Source organism: Malassezia vespertilionis, chromosome 7 (genome assembly GCF_029542925.1).
Source record: "Malassezia vespertilionis chromosome 7, complete sequence".
Lineage (NCBI taxonomy): Eukaryota > Fungi > Basidiomycota > Malasseziomycetes > Malasseziales > Malasseziaceae > Malassezia > Malassezia vespertilionis.
The window spans coordinates 387,501-402,378 of record NC_079253.1 but is presented as its reverse complement, the minus strand read 5'-3'; the positions used below and the strand labels follow the sequence as shown (position 1 = coordinate 402,378).

Below are 14,878 nucleotides of genomic sequence, written 5' to 3'. Positions count from 1 at the left end.
CCATGGAAGCGCAGCTCGGAGAATTGAGCGCGGCGCTTGAAGCCGCGACGCAGAGCGCGGCGCAGGTCCCTGGCCGCACGGATTTGGATTTTTACTGCTCGATCGATGCTGGTCTGCAGCAGTCGCTCGCTCGCGTCCGCGAGCAGCTGCAAGCAACAATGGTCTCGATGCATGCGTGGCTCAACGACGAGACGCATGCTGACAATGACGAGTTGATTACAAGCATGACCATGCCAGCATCGTTCTCGAGTGCTATTGGCGATCAGGTAGACCAGCTGCTGGAGCGCGCAGACATATACATGGACGAATTTGTGGGGCGGCGCAACGTGCACGAAACGGCGAAGCCCGACCCTGCGCCGAGCGACGCACTTCCTGCCAGCGGCCCTCTTCCTCCCCATATTCTGAATGCGCAGATCCCCAAGCCACAGCGCCTCTTCACGACACAGCCTGACAACCGCGCCGAGCAGGTGTGGAAACGCCCACTGCGCTTCGGCAAACCGCACGCGCTCGTGCCCCAAGGCTATGTGGATCCTGCGTGGAATGTCCGGCCGGACGCGGTGATTGCAGGCATGTACGGTACAGAGGCCGATGCGCGCCTGAATCCGTATCATGTCGAGATCCACCGCACGCCCGTGCCGAAAGCGGCGTTTGCCGAGCCAGTGCCTGTGCAGCCAGCGCCGCTGGACGTGTCGGACCCCAGCAAGTCGACAAAAGCATGCACGTTCCAGTGGGTCGATTCTGCAGACAAGTTGAACACGCTTCTCTCCCACCTACAAGAGCCACGCGTGCAAGAAATTGCCGTCGACTTGGAGCACCATAGCAAACACTCCTACTTGGGCCTCGTCTCGCTCATGCAAATCAGCACGCGGTGGGGCGATTGGATTGTCGATACCCTGGTAGACGACATCCGCGAAAATGCCGAGCAGCTCAACGCAGTGTTTACTGACCCAGCCAAGATCCTTGTCCTCCACGGCGCTGACCATGACATTTTATGGCTGCAACGCGACCTGGGTGTGTACGTGACAAACTTGTTCGATACGTATCATGCCACCAACGTGCTCAACTTTTCTGTTCACTCGCTCGCCTACCTCCTTGCTCGCTACATTGAGTTCGACGCGGACAAGCGATTCCAGCTCGCCGACTGGCGCATCCGCCCATTGCCGCGCGAGATGCTATTTTACGCACGCAGTGACACACATTCGCTCTTGTACGTCTACGATCGTCTCCGTCAGGAGCTGCTTGCCCAGGGCGGTGAGCAAGCGATTGCCGAGGTGTTTGTAAGGAGCCGCGCTACTGCGTCCAAAGCGTATGCCAAAGAGCCGTGGGATGAGGACGGCAACGCCCGCGGCGGATGGCGTACATTGTGGCTCCGGCACGGCGGCGATCTTGCGCTAGCCTCGCCGGAGAAGAAGGCTATAGAGGCTATGGGCAAGGAGGAGCGTCTCGCACGCCGCCTGCACCGATGGCGGGATCAGGTTGCGCGGGCGGAGGACGAAGGCGCACAGTATATCCTGTCTGCGTCGAACCTGTTGCATATTGTCTTCCGCATGCCGTGCACGGCAGAAGAAGTGAAGCGTACCGTGCCACCGACGGCGCAGGCTGTGCGTGCGCGCAGTGCAGAGCTTGCCAAGGTGATCCAGGACGAGGTACGCGCTTGGGAAGATGCTACGCGGAGGCGGCAGGACCAGGGTGCGGCACAGCTTGACGAGCTTGTGCAGGAAGAGGCGGATGATTGCGGTGAAGCCGTCGTAATGCCGACACCCGCAACAGGCCGCGTGCAAGGCCACCAAGGCGCACAGATCCAAGCGCAGCTGTGGGAGACTCGGCCAGTGCAAGCAGAGCACCATGCGCCGCAACTTTTCAACGGAATGCTCACGGCAGACCCGCATGGGAGGATTTCAGAGGCACATGTGCGCGCCAGCGCGCCGAAACGTACGTCTTTGTTTGAGACGCCTGCATACATGCAGGCGTCTGTGGGAACGTCGAGTACACTTGCGAGAATCCGGGGTGAATGTGTTGGTATGCTTGAAAGGTTGGTTGGCGGGCGTGCAGAAGACGGGGGAAGAGTGGAAGAGGGGCAGATGGGAGCCAACGTGGGTGCAGGTTTCGAGGCAAGCGAGCGTACCAGCACCGGCGCAGACCTCGAGGCAAACGAGCGTGCCAATGTTGGTGCCTACACGCAAACATCTACTAATACTGCCCCTCCCACACCCGATCCAATCGTTCAAGTAAGCAAGAAGCGATGGTCCAAAGACAAGAAACGCAAATGCAAAGAACCCACCGAGCTCACTCCCAGCCTCGAGCCCTTCGACTACAGCAATGCGACCTCTGTCCTAGAGACAGCTCGCCGCGAAGAGGGCCTGGGCCTGCTTGGCACGCAAGACGCCTCGAAACGCAAATCCAAGCACCAAGATACCAAGAAGAGCAAGTCGGCAAAGCGCAAGAGCGATGTGCGCAGCGGAAACCGCGGGAAGACGTTCGTTTAGTATTTAACAGGTTATGTATCGGAGTCTGTGTAGTTCATAGTTCATGGGCAGCTTACTCCCACGTATTTTGCGGATCAGATCCACAAGCATTAGAGAGTCCGTTGGTGAAGCTGGCGACAGGTTTGGACGTATCCCGGACAGGAAACTGGCCAAATTTGTTGTTTGGAGCAAGCATATCCAGCATAGACCACTTGCCCATAATCTGCGGCGCTTCGGCAATCACCGGATGATCGGTAGCTTGTGTACGAAAATTGAAAAACATTGACCCAGCGGACCAGCCGTAGGTAGTGGCTTGTGTCTTGAGGTAATCTGTAACAAAGCTTGTTTCGTTCACAATCGTAACGCCCGACCATTCGCCGGCAAGGACAGGCACAGGATAGTTCTCGGCATTCTTGCCCAGCGCGCAAATGTTCTTGTCTGTCGTAGCCTTGTCGGTAGGGTATGGCTGAACGAACCACGCAGGGTACGGATGGTCGTCAAAAACAACCATATCGGGATCCTGATCGCTCATAAAGCTCTCCCAGTAGTCGTATGGCTCGTCCACAAATCCGTGGTGGAGCACGACGGGCATCTTGTATTTGCTGCACGTCTTGATGCTCCATCTGTAAAAGTCTTTGACCGTGCTCAAGAGATCGCGTTTGCCATAAGTCTGCGGCTCATTCACCGTGGTAAAACCACTCACAACGGACCGCGACGGATGGTTGCTCACCCAGTCGAGCGCCGTCGTGATGGCACGCTTGGAAAAGTCAATGTTCTTTTTGTCGTACCACGGAGGTGTTGTCGTGCCAGTCAAGGACATGTTGTGGCCGCTTGATTGATCGCCGTTCTGACTGCCAGGCAGGCCGTGTAAATCAAGCAAGACATACATATTGCGTTGGTGCGCCCAGCCAAGAATGTCAGAAAGGCGGTCCAGTTGCGTTGCGTTGCGGTATGGCTCGCCAGTCTCTTGTGTAGACAAGAAAGGCCAGTAGCCGATGGGGACGCGCAGCATGTTGATGCCGGCTTTTTGCAGCTGGTTCAAGTGGTCCTCGGTGAACCAAGAGTTCATGTGCTCCTTAAAAGCGCTGTCAAACTTGTCGCCCAGATTCTGGGAAAACGTCCATTCGTCCCACGTGTCGGGACCGCCTTGCTGGACCATCCAGTCTTCGTACATCCAGCGCTCCAGCACAAAGAGACCGCCAATGTTGACGCCGTACACCTTGTTCTTGGTGTCTGTCCAACTCCATGGGGGCAGCGCAGGAAGGTGCTTCGTGCTTGCAGCGCTCGGTGCTGCGCCGCTGCTGGTCGATGTGCCGCTGTGACTGGCAATGTTGGATTGTCCTTTCTTGTCGTCGTCATTCTTCGTAAGGCCAACACCAAGACCGACACCGAGCGCAATGCCGAGCACGACAATGATGGCGAGTAGGAGCAGTGCCCATTTGCGCCAGCCGGAAAAGACACCTCCAGGCTGTTGCAGCGGCTCTCCTTTCTCCGAATCAATGTTGGGGCCCGTGTAGTTGGCAGTATTGACCGCATCGGCGCCTGCACCAAACGTCCCTGCAGCACCTGCAGCACCTGCAGCACCTGCACCGACACCTGCACTCTTTGCTATTTTTTGGCGTCTCTTCGCCGGCGCAGCACTCGTAGGTTTCTCGGCGTCCAGGTACGCATAATTGTACCCAACCGGCACTTCCACAAACGGATCATTTCTCTCCGCTGCAGGCACATCTGCGGCATCGGCAACCGGCGCTGTATCTGCAACATTGGAAGAAGACGCACTGTTGGACATGCCCGAGAGAGGTTTGATCGTGGCGTACTCGTCCCTGGGCATCGCGAAATGGGTGCTTGTGTCGCCACTAGCTACACTGAAATGCTTGTTCATCTCTTCTGTGAATCCGTGACTCTCCAACGTCGAGAAATCCGGAGTACCGAGCCTGGGTGCAGAGCCGGCCGCGTCACCCAGCTTGGAAGCCCTCGTGTTTTGGGTCGTACCTTGGTTCAAATACGGCATTCGGTTCAGCGGCAAGCGTGCTTTTTGTGCATCGGATAATGGTGCATCTGCGGCGTGTGTTTGGGAAGAGAGCACCTCTTCTGCTTGGTAAAACGGCACGTCGACAGAGCTAGACAGACTGGCGCGATGGCCAACAGCCGATACAAAGTCTTCTTCCGCCATTGGAAAAGAGGTGTGTGGCTCACTAGCAATACCAAGGCTCCAGGAGAAAGGACTGAATAGATAGTACCGCTGCTCTACTATGCCACTACCTTTTTGGTGCTCGTTCTGTCTAAGAATGCGTGCCCTTCACCGCCGAGAATATGTACTGCCTGGATTTGTAGAACATGACCAAGTAGCACGTGGAGGTGGCGCAATGGAAAGTAAAAATGGGGGCTTGCATTGGTCGACCGCTCGAGACCTGCATCGGACTGAAATTGTCAGGGCTGCAATAGGGTTTACGCCAACGGAAGCCCGGCGCTCACACCAGATCATCAATTTTCATCGGCATTTCATCGATTTGTGTGCTATTGTAAGCAGCGAAATAACGCACCTGTAGTACTGCTCGATATCGCGCAAAATTTTCACGTCCTCATTGGTGACGAAATTGATCGCGACGCCCTTACGCCCGAACCGGCCCGAACGCCCAATACGGTGGATGTAGTTCTCGCGGTTGCTGGGGTTAGTTTACACACCACGCACGTAGGCAAATCGTAATTAATCACCAGCGAGACGTTCTGCACGTCGATGCCGCGGGCCCACACGTCGGTCGTGATCAGGACGCGGCTGCTGCCCTGACGGAACTCGTTCATAATAGCGTCGCGCTCTTTTTGTTGCATCTCGCCATGCATGCTGCTGACCTGGAAATTGTTCTCGCGCATGCGCTCCGTCAGCCAATCGACTTTTCTGCGTGTATTGCAAAAAATCACAGCTTGGGTGATGGTGAGTGTATCGTAGAGATCGCTGAGTGTGTCAAACTTCCACTCCTCCTTCTCCACAGCGACAAAGAACTGTTTGATTCCTTCGAGTGTGAGCTCGTCGCGCTTCACAAGGATCCGGACAGGATCGGTCATGAACTTGGTTGTCATCTCGAGCACATCGTTCGGCAGCGTCGCGGAGAGAAGTACAATTTGCGTCGCAGGGGGCAGGTACCGGTAGATATCGTATATCTGGTCCTTGAATCCCATATTCAGCAGCTCGTCGCTCTCGTCGAGGACGAGCATCTTGATGTTTTTTGTGCGCAAGTGCCGGCGGCGGATCATATCGTACACACGGCCCGGCGTCCCCGACACAATATGCTGGCCATGCTCCAGCTTGCGGATATCCTCCCCGATAGACGTGCCGCCGATGCACGCATGGCACTGCACGTTCATATAATCGCCCAGCGCCAGCACGACGCTCTGGATCTGCGTCGCCAACTCGCGCGTGGGGCTCAGTACAAGCGCCTGCGTATCGCGCAGCGAGGTGTCGATAGACTGCAGCATCGAGATGGAAAACGTCGCGGTCTTACCGGTGCCTGACTGCGCCTGCGCAATCACGTCGCGGCCGCGGATAATGGGGAGAATGGCGCGCTGCTGGATCGCCGAGGGTTTCTCAAAGTTGTATGCATAGACGCCGCGCAGAAGATCCTCGCGCAGACCAAGCGAGTCAAAGGTGGGAGCAACCTTTACCTCTTCGCTGCTTTCAAACACGAGATTTGCGCTGTTCGCGTGAATGCTCGCCATCGTTGCTCACAGAGCCGCACAGACGGCGGCGCGCAGAAAAAAAAACACGTGGCATTGGGTCGTCTGCCGCCGCTGGTTTTGCGTGGAGCGACGATGGCGGAGACGTCGGTGTATGAGCTCGCGCGCATGACGCATGAAGAGATCGAGCAGTACGAGGATGCTTTGGTAGATACACTCATTAGCCCGCCGTACTCTTCCTCGCAGCGCCTCCGTGTGCAATGGCAGCTGGTCGCATCGCAGCTGCTGGACAAAATTGTGCGTCGGTATGAGTCGCTGAGCGAGATGTACGCAGACCACGACCAGGAGCGCGAGAGAGAGTGGGAGAAACTGGGGCGCCAGGAGGATGGCGATAATGAGAACGGTCCGTTCGCTGCATTCTACGCGCGGCTCCAGAAGCTGCATGATTACTACCGGCGGTACCCCGAGAATGCTGTCGTGCCGCAAACATCGGCGACGCCGTCGATGTTTGCGACGGGCGACGTGCTCATGTCGGATTTAAGTACGCTGGAGCGCGAGTTCAGCGGCGAGGAAATGGGCGGCCGGTTCCTGGACCTGTACATCCAGTACGAAATGTTTATCAACCTCAAGGGTGTCCAGCGTATTGGCTACCTGGACTATCTCGCGCGCCTCGACCAGACGCTTGGCGAAAGTGTGGGGATAAGTATGTCGACGAAGCGTACAGAGGCGTACAGTGCATACCTCAGCAGCCTGCGGCACTATCTCTCCAGTTTCCTGCACAAGACGCGCCCACTGGAGGATATGGATGCTGTTGAGATCAAAGCCGTCGAGCATTTCGAGCATGACTGGGAGCGTGGCCGTGTGCCTGGCTGGGAGCGCCGCGAAGAGAATCTGTACGGCGCTACCTCGGCGGCGAGCGCTGCAGAAGGCATTTGGTGCGACGTGTGCCAGCGCAGCTATGCGAAGCAGACCGTGTATGACGCACACTTGCAATCCGCACGGCACCGAAAACTTAAGGATGCAGTCGAGCGCGGCGAGCGAGTGGCGGCGCGGGAGCAGGGCCAGCCCCACGCAAGCCCGTTTGAGCAGGCGAAGCGCATTGCGCGCGCAAAAGCCATGGCGCGCGATGAGGTGCTTGTCCAGGCACTTGCCACGGTGCTTGCACCAGTGCGCGATGATACATGCGCCAATGTAGAGCGCAAAGCCGCGCTGACGGACCGTGAGCGCCAGGAAGAAGCGGACGCGATCGAGGCGGAGAATGAGGAGGCGCTTGCGACGGGCGGTATGGGCTACGAACAGGTGATTGAACGGGAGATGCGCGAGCCGAGCCAGCGCACGTACAACCCCCTAAAGCTGCCCCTGGGATGGGATGGCAAGCCGATTCCTTTTTGGATGTACAAGCTGCACGGCCTCTCGGTGGAGTTCAAGTGCGAGATCTGCTCGGACCACGTATACCGTGGCCGCAAGATCTTTGAGAAGCATTTCCAGGAAGCACGGCATTCGTTTGGCATGCGCGCCCTCGGCATCCCCAACCTGCCGCAATTCCGCGACGTGACCAGAATCCAGGATGCGTACGCATTGTGGGACAAAATCAATAAGCTGGAAAAGAAAGGGACGATCGACGATGGTGATACAGAGGAAATTGAGGATGAGCATGGCAATGTACGTACTCCGCTACACTCACACTAGGCATATACCCGGAAGACGTACGAGCTTCTCAAGCGGCAGGGCCTGCTTTAGATTAGATGTACCTGGTAGGTCATGTTACAGCTTGTGTTTGGAAGGCCTCGTAGAATAGTGTGGCGCCGCGTACGCTGGTCGCACGAGCCATTTCAGCTCCCGCCAACGCGTTTTGCGCCGAATCGGACCGGATACCATGGTGGCAGTGTCGGGGAAGGGTGCGGATATGCCCGCAGTGTCCGATCACGGAGCGCCCCAAGGCATCCGGCAAGGGAAGAAGCGTGGACAAAATCTGAACCACGTACGTGCGCGCGGATCTGCTAACAATAGCTGCTTTCCTTTACGCTGCCGCCCCGTGAGGCGCCGCCGAGCGGCCCGAGACGCACTCGGCGCGCCGATGGGAGCAAGCCGTTTAGTCGTGAGCGTACGTATTTGTGCAGCTCACAATAGGCTACGTCCATTGCCAGTACCGCTTTGTGATGAGATCCACGTACGACGGCTCGGCGCAGCTCGCGGATGCGAGCGTCCCGCTGCCATGGCCAGACGTTGCGCAAGTGATTGTCCATGCGGGTGCAGACGTATGTGAGGCGGGCGCGAGCAGTGCGGCACCGCGTCTAGGGCTGCCGAATGGTGGCGAAAAGATGGTATGCCCTATTTGTCTTTCGCCACCGACAGCGGCGCGCATGACGCGGTGCGGGCATGTATACTGCTACCCCTGTATACTGCGCTTTCTCATGATGAAGGAGGGAAAGGGGAATAGGAATGGCGTGCCGCAGCACCAGAGCAAGCGATGCCCCATCTGTGGCGACGAAATGCATCCAAAAGACCTGAAAGGGGTCCATTGGATAGACACAAGAGCCGCCGCTGCGCAGTATACACCCACGCATCAGCCCAGTGTAGGCGCAGCAGAGACGTGCAGCATTTTAACGATGCGTCTTGTAGAGCGGCCGCACGAGTCGATGCTCGCTTTGCCGAGATCGCGGTACTGGCCGCTCTCGACGCATGCAATCAAGGCGCTGTTTGCGCGAAAGAACGGTGTATACTGCTTCCAGCCCGACGTACTTACCTATGCGCGTGTATCGCTAGCCACGCCGCACTTCTTGCTTGCATCGCTCGACCGGGACATTGCGCAGATCGACGAGGAGATGAGCGCCGAGCAGCAATTCCAGCCGGACGCGCTCAGTACGGCGTCCATGCAACTGGCGCGGCGCCAGCTGATCGATGCCAAGGAAGTTACTTCGGCCGCATTGGATGAGCGAAACGGCACACTAGACGCGGCGATCAAAGAAGTGGATATGCTCTCGCATGTGTCTCCCAGCCCAGTGGAGCCCCTGCAGTCCTACTATTACTACCAGGCAGCGTCGGGCCTCAACATCTTCTTGCATCCCCTCGATATCAAGGTGCTTTTATCGCAATACAAGCACTATGCCCACTTTCCCGATACGCTCCAGGTCGTCGTGCAGAATGCAGAAGAAGGTACGATGGATAAGAACATGGAGCGCCGCTGCAAGTACCTCTCGCACCTGCCAATGTCCTCCGACGTTACTTTTGTAGAAGTGGACTGGCCGCGCACCGATGCGCTGTTTGCCGAGACGCAGGGGCATGTGGACTGGAAGCAGTGGGACGACATGCTCCAAGAGCGAAAGCAGCGGCGCTACGACAAAGCGACAAAGGAGGAGCGTGCGCGGATCAAGGCCGAGAAAGGCGCTCGCTCGAGCATGCCGTTTGTGCCGTCCAGGAAATACTGCGGTACGACCGATTTTTCAGATGCATACGTGCCTGGCATGTCGTTCCGCGAATCGGCCGTGGTCGGTGCGGAGATGTATTTTCCAACGCACCCGGGCGCCGACGCGGAGCCTGCTGACGATTCACCGTTTCCCATCATGCCGACCGCGCCGAAGCAGGGCAAGATGCAGCCGGTGCAAAAGACGGTGTGGGGAACGATGGCTGCAGCTGGCGCCGAAGAAACGCTAGAGGATGCGCACGAAATGGACGAGGCATGGACGGCGTTAGAGCAGGCACAACCAGAGCGCGGCGCACCGGTACCGTTGCGCAAGACGAACCAGAACCGGAAACGCGGAAAGCCAAAGCTGGTTCTCACAGGGGGAGGCCGGGGGATGGGATAGTTGTATACCAGCACTGATGCCATGTAATTATAGAATATGGTATTATACAAAAGCGTATGGTGCAGGGTAGCTATACCTCGCTACATCGCCTTCTTCTCGTCTATGCTTTCGAGCGATCCGGTCAGGGCCGTATCCATGCTGTCTTGCCGGCCCATGAGGTTGAGATCGAAGCCGTTCTGGCGAAGGTAGGCACGGAAAGCTTCTTCCTCGGTGGCCTGGCAATCTGCGTTGCGTTCCTTGATACAGAAGGTGAGGAGAATCAGGGATACACAGGCGAGCGCCGAGCCAAGATAGAACGGCGCGGTGTAGTATCGCGAGTCGGTTTCGTCGTAGTTGGAGCGAAACGCGGGAAATGCGTAGGTGCCGCCAAACGCGCCAATCTTGCCGATTGCAGCGGCAATGCCGTAAAACTGGCCCTTGACGCAAGTAGCGCATGATTTGGAGGCGATCAGGCCGAGATTATCGCCCGGCCCCATCTCGCCGAAGGTAAGAAAGAGGCCGTACACCACACAGAATGCAGCAGGATGCACCTTGAGTTTGTCGAACAGACCAGACATGATAAATCCAATAATGATTTGAAGGACGAGACCGGTCTGGAACGTGCGCTTCGGCCCCAGCGTGTCGACCAATGCAGCACCGGCAAACGCGCCGGGCAAGTAGAATGTGTTGATCAAGCAACTCCATCCAAATGTCACCCATTGCGGTTTGTTGCCCGCAGCGTCAGCGCCGCCCATGAGCTCGGTAGTGATCAGCGACGAGTAAATACCAAATGGGTAGCTGATAAAGTCGTAGATAAACCACACGAGCGAGATCATCAACAGGCGGAACCAGTAGTACTTGAGGGTCAAGATGTAGGGAATCTGTGCTGTCTTGAGCTTGCCTTGGTTGTACAGCTTAGACTGCTGCATCACGGCGCGGAACGGAAGCACAAGAAGGCACGGCACAACACCGAGCCCAAGCGTAAGGCGCCAAATCAACCGGTTGTGATTCTCGCCGCAGATCCAGGTGAGCACGAGCGGAACAAAGGAGCCGGCCACAAAGCCAAGATCAATGGCAAAGTTGGTCACAAAAATAAACGGGCCGTGCTGGAACTTTTTCGGCATCTCTTCCGTCTTTTCCGCGGCAGAGACGGAGCCAGTGGGATACTCGGCACCGATTCCGATCCCGGTGAAGAAACGCCATGCAATGAGCATTTGAATCATGCCTTCCGTTTGCCCTTTGTAGTACGAGCCAGCTGACAGTGCGGTAAAGATGAGAATAATGACCGTCGCCCCAATCATGCCGCTTTTTCGGCCAATGGCATCCGAGAAGTAGCCAAAGAGGAGCATACCGACAACTGTACCTGCAAACGCAATCGCAGTCAGGGTCTCAGACAAGTTGTTGTTTGCATCCGAGCCGTACACGGTGGGGTACAGCCCAGAAAGCATTGTGTTTACATTGCCGATCGAGTTGTTCACATAGCCGTCCGAGAACAATGCTGCACCGCAGGCGGCTATTGTGCCCATCTTTTTCCACGAGAATTTGCGGTCGTCGGGGCCGATAATATGCTGCGTAGAACTGTCCCGTTGCTGGGGCTCTTCAACTATATCATGCGGAGAGAGCTGCTGCTCGTCTTGCAGTGCCTGCTGTTTGTCAGCGTGGTCCATAGTGTCTGCGTAGTCCATAGTGTCTGGTCGCGCTAGGCGCGAAAAGAACCTAGGCCAGCCAGCTATATAAGTACGGTCCGTTGCCAAACTTGGATGTATGCATCGCAATGCATGCCCGCAGGAACCAGCCCCACGTGCGGGAAATAACTCTATTTCCATGGCCGTCGGGGGCAGTCTTCAAATTATTTGATAGAATTACTTTCACTTGTGCGGTGTCAAAGAAATCAGGATCTGCGACAAAACGAGGCGAAACGAAAAGGGTGGTACAAAATCATGCACTCGTGCACTATCTGATTCCTGCATTAAGCATGGATCAGACAACGTCTTGCTGTCTTTGCGCTAGCGAACTCATAGGAAACTAAAGTACATCTCGTTACGTAACTATGGGTATGCACGTTCATGGGCATCCTTTTCGTCCAGCCCGATGAACGTGTCGCCCGACCCAATTGTTTTGATGCTGGTGTCGTCGGGGAGTCCCATTTGGCCCGTGTCAAAGTCATGCTGCGCAAGAAACCTTCTGAAATCGATCTCTTCCTGATACTGGCAGTCCGCGTTGCGTTCCTGGATGAATAGCGTAAGGATGACTAGCGAGACGCACGCAAGCGAAGACGCGAGGTAGAAAGGAACAGTGTACCATCGATCGTCGTCTTTTGTGTAGTGCGACTGTAGTGTCTTGAATGCGTATGTGCCGCCAAAAGCGCCGATCTTGCCGATAGCAGCAGCGACGCCGTAGAACTGGCCCTTGACACAGGCGGCGCTGGACTTGGAGGCCAAAAGCCCCAGGTTACTTCCGGGTCCCAGCTGTCCAAATGATTGGAACAGGCCGTACACAACGCAAAAGGCAGCCATAGAGTCTTTCAGCTTGCTGAATAGACCCGACATGATAAACCCAATAATGATTTGAAGCGCCAACGCAATCATAAAACTCCGTTTGGGACCGATAAAAGAGGCTGTGAACGCACCGAGAAGTGCACCTGGAAGACCAAAAGCGGCAATGAGTGTGCTCCATCCAAAAGCTTGCCATTGCGGCGCCGTATCCGCGCTTTTGCCTAGGATCGTGGTGGTGATCATCGACGAGAAGAGACCAAACGGCATGTTGATAAAGTCGTAGATAAACCATACCACCGAGATGCACAGTAGGCGGAACCAGTAGTACCTGATGACGAGTATATACGGAATCTTGCGCACGGAAAGTGCCCCTTTTTTGTACAAGGACGATTGCTTGATGACAAGGCGGAAAGGAAGCACTAGCAGGCAAGGCACGATGACAAGGCCAAGCGTGAGACGCCAAATCAGTCGGTTGTGGTTTTCACCGCATATCCAGGTGAGCACAAGAGGCACAAATGAGGCGGCCACAGAGCCAAGACACAGTACGAAATTGGTCGACAAGACGAAGGGGGTATGCTGCATTTTCTTCGGCAGCTCTTCCGACTGTTCGGCAGCGGCGACCGAGCCAGTGGGGTATTCAGCGCCGACCCCAACACCAGTAAAGAAGCGCCATGCAATCAGCATATTCACCATGCCAACAGTTTCGCCCTTGTAGTACGCACCGGATGACAGCGCAGAAAACACAATGATGATAAGGACAGCAATGATCATACCGCTCTTCCTGCCGACAGCGTCCGAATAGTAACCAAAAGACAGCATTCCCACAACCGTACCGGCAAATCCGATCGCAGTAACCGTGGAGGATTTGTCCTGCATTACATCCTTGTATAGCTTGGACAGAATCGTGTTCACGTTGCCCATAGAGCCGTTGACGTAACCATCGGAGAAGAGCGCTGTGCCGCATGCAGCAATGGTGCCGATTTTCTTCCACGTAAACCGCTGGTCGAGTTCCACGGCAGCGGCATTCTCAAGCTCCTTGGTATTCTCGAGCGGAGTCGGATCAAGCTCTTCGAGTGGGAGTTTGTGGTGGTGCTCTTGCACCCATTGCTCTGCCTCTTGTTCGTTGCTTGACCCTGTGCCTTCTGCCATTAGAATGCAGGCGTCGAGGGCTTCGACACGTACAGTTATATATACGCCCTGCCGTCCCTGTATAAATTACCAACTGGCATGCACCATGTTCAAAAGAATATACTATGGGCACGTGCAACACTCCTCCATTCTAGTGAGAGCAAGTGTCAAGAAATATGTCCGCGCATTTCTTTCAACAACGTCCGACCAATCAGTGTTACCTTGCTAAGAAGGACTGGTTCGAATTAAGTGAACGGGGGGGACACCAAACACAAACAAACGGTTGCCACATGGCATGATTAAAATTGGCCAAATCTGCGCTTTGGGCACATTTGGGAAGCTCGCATGTAATCCGACTATTTGTAGATCATTTAACGTCCACGTGATAAGAGCATAGGGAACGTGAGCTGGGTTTAGACCGTCGTGAGACAGGTTAGTTTTACCCTACTGATGGAGGGTTGTCGCAATAGTAATTCAACTTAGTACGAGAGGAACCGTTGATTCAGATAATTGGTATTTGCGCCTGTCCGACCGGGCAATGGCGCGAAGCTACCATCTGCTGGATAATGGCTGAACGCCTCTAAGCCAGAATCCGTGCTAGAAGCGATGACGTTGGTCCCGCACATGCCATGTGTTGGAATAGAGCCTTTTGGCTCGTACACCATACAGGGTAGGCTCGGGCGCGTCTCGGAAAGGAGGCGTGACTGACCTACGGATTGCAAGTATAACATGCGCGGGGGAAAATCCTTTGCAGACGACTTGAATGGGAACGGGGTGCTGTAAGCAGTAGAGTAGCCTCGTTGCTACGATCTGCTGAGGCTCTGCCTTTGTTCTATAGATTTGTCCTTAACGGACATTGTGTGCGGGGCAATGGAGGTGTGTACCGGCGAGACAACAGTGCCGCATGTTGGACACTGTACAGGCAATGGAAGTGTGTGCCGGCGAGCACTGGGAGTGTGGGAGTGTGGGAGTGTGGGAGTGTGGGAGTGTGGGAGTGTGGCACGTATTCTCCTAGAGTTTTAGTGTTGTACTGTTTCCCCACGTATTCTCCTAGTATTTCCCCACTGCCCTCCTGCTGGCCACCTACTGCCGCCGCCCTCCTGCTGTCTTCCTACTGCCCTCCTGCTGGCCACCTACTGCCCTCCTGCTGTCTTCCTACTGCCCTCCTGCTGGCCACCTACTGCCCTCCTGCTGGCCACCCACTCGCCACCCACAGTCTACCCCCCTCATATACCCCACCCGCTGCTTACCCTTCATCTGCGGCCACAGAACCATGAAAGCACCGTATCCCGTCCGATCTGCGAAGTTAAGCATGGTATCGTCTAGTTAGTAC

At 55.9% G+C, this 14,878-nt stretch overlaps 7 protein-coding genes across 7 annotated transcripts; 3 read left to right on the top strand and 4 right to left on the bottom strand.

The window, feature by feature from the left end:
• Positions 1-2: 2 nt before the first annotated feature.
• RRP6 (exosome nuclease subunit) lies at positions 3-2,486 on the top strand (the record flags this gene model as incomplete). Its single annotated transcript, XM_056208299.1, has 1 exon — positions 3-2,486. The coding sequence occupies one exon, from the start codon at positions 3-5 to the stop codon at positions 2,484-2,486; it is 2,484 nt and encodes an 827-aa protein (XP_056064274.1).
• Positions 2,487-2,538: 52 nt separating this feature from the next.
• On the bottom strand, positions 2,539-4,638 carry MVES1_003481 (uncharacterized protein; the record flags this gene model as incomplete). The annotated part of the gene is made up of 1 exon (XM_056208298.1): positions 2,539-4,638. The coding sequence occupies one exon, from the start codon at positions 4,636-4,638 to the stop codon at positions 2,539-2,541; it is 2,100 nt and encodes a 699-aa protein (XP_056064273.1).
• A 298-nt stretch (positions 4,639-4,936) lies between these two features.
• On the bottom strand, positions 4,937-6,179 carry FAL1 (RNA helicase; the record flags this gene model as incomplete). The annotated part of the gene is made up of 3 exons (XM_056208297.1): positions 4,937-4,982; positions 5,009-5,131; positions 5,158-6,179. 3 exons carry the CDS (start codon positions 6,177-6,179, stop codon positions 4,937-4,939), a joined length of 1,191 nt encoding a protein of 396 aa, XP_056064272.1.
• Positions 6,180-6,272: 93 nt separating this feature from the next.
• sap61 (DNA ligase (ATP)) lies at positions 6,273-7,877 on the top strand (the record flags this gene model as incomplete). Its single annotated transcript, XM_056208296.1, has 2 exons — positions 6,273-7,799; positions 7,827-7,877. 2 exons carry the CDS (start codon positions 6,273-6,275, stop codon positions 7,875-7,877), a joined length of 1,578 nt encoding a protein of 525 aa, XP_056064271.1.
• A 136-nt stretch (positions 7,878-8,013) lies between these two features.
• Positions 8,014-9,943, top strand: MVES1_003478 (Delta(24(24(1)))-sterol reductase; the record flags this gene model as incomplete). Its single annotated transcript, XM_056208295.1, has 3 exons — positions 8,014-8,118; positions 8,148-8,241; positions 8,268-9,943. The coding sequence occupies 3 exons, from the start codon at positions 8,014-8,016 to the stop codon at positions 9,941-9,943; spliced, it is 1,875 nt and encodes a 624-aa protein (XP_056064270.1).
• Positions 9,944-10,023: 80 nt separating this feature from the next.
• Positions 10,024-11,607, bottom strand: MVES1_003477 (uncharacterized protein; the record flags this gene model as incomplete). The annotated part of the gene is made up of 1 exon (XM_056208294.1): positions 10,024-11,607. One exon carries the CDS (start codon positions 11,605-11,607, stop codon positions 10,024-10,026), a length of 1,584 nt encoding a protein of 527 aa, XP_056064269.1.
• A 363-nt stretch (positions 11,608-11,970) lies between these two features.
• MVES1_003476 (uncharacterized protein) lies at positions 11,971-13,566 on the bottom strand (the record flags this gene model as incomplete). The annotated part of the gene is made up of 1 exon (XM_056208293.1): positions 11,971-13,566. One exon carries the CDS (start codon positions 13,564-13,566, stop codon positions 11,971-11,973), a length of 1,596 nt encoding a protein of 531 aa, XP_056064268.1.
• Between the last annotated feature and the right edge of the window lie 1,312 nt (positions 13,567-14,878).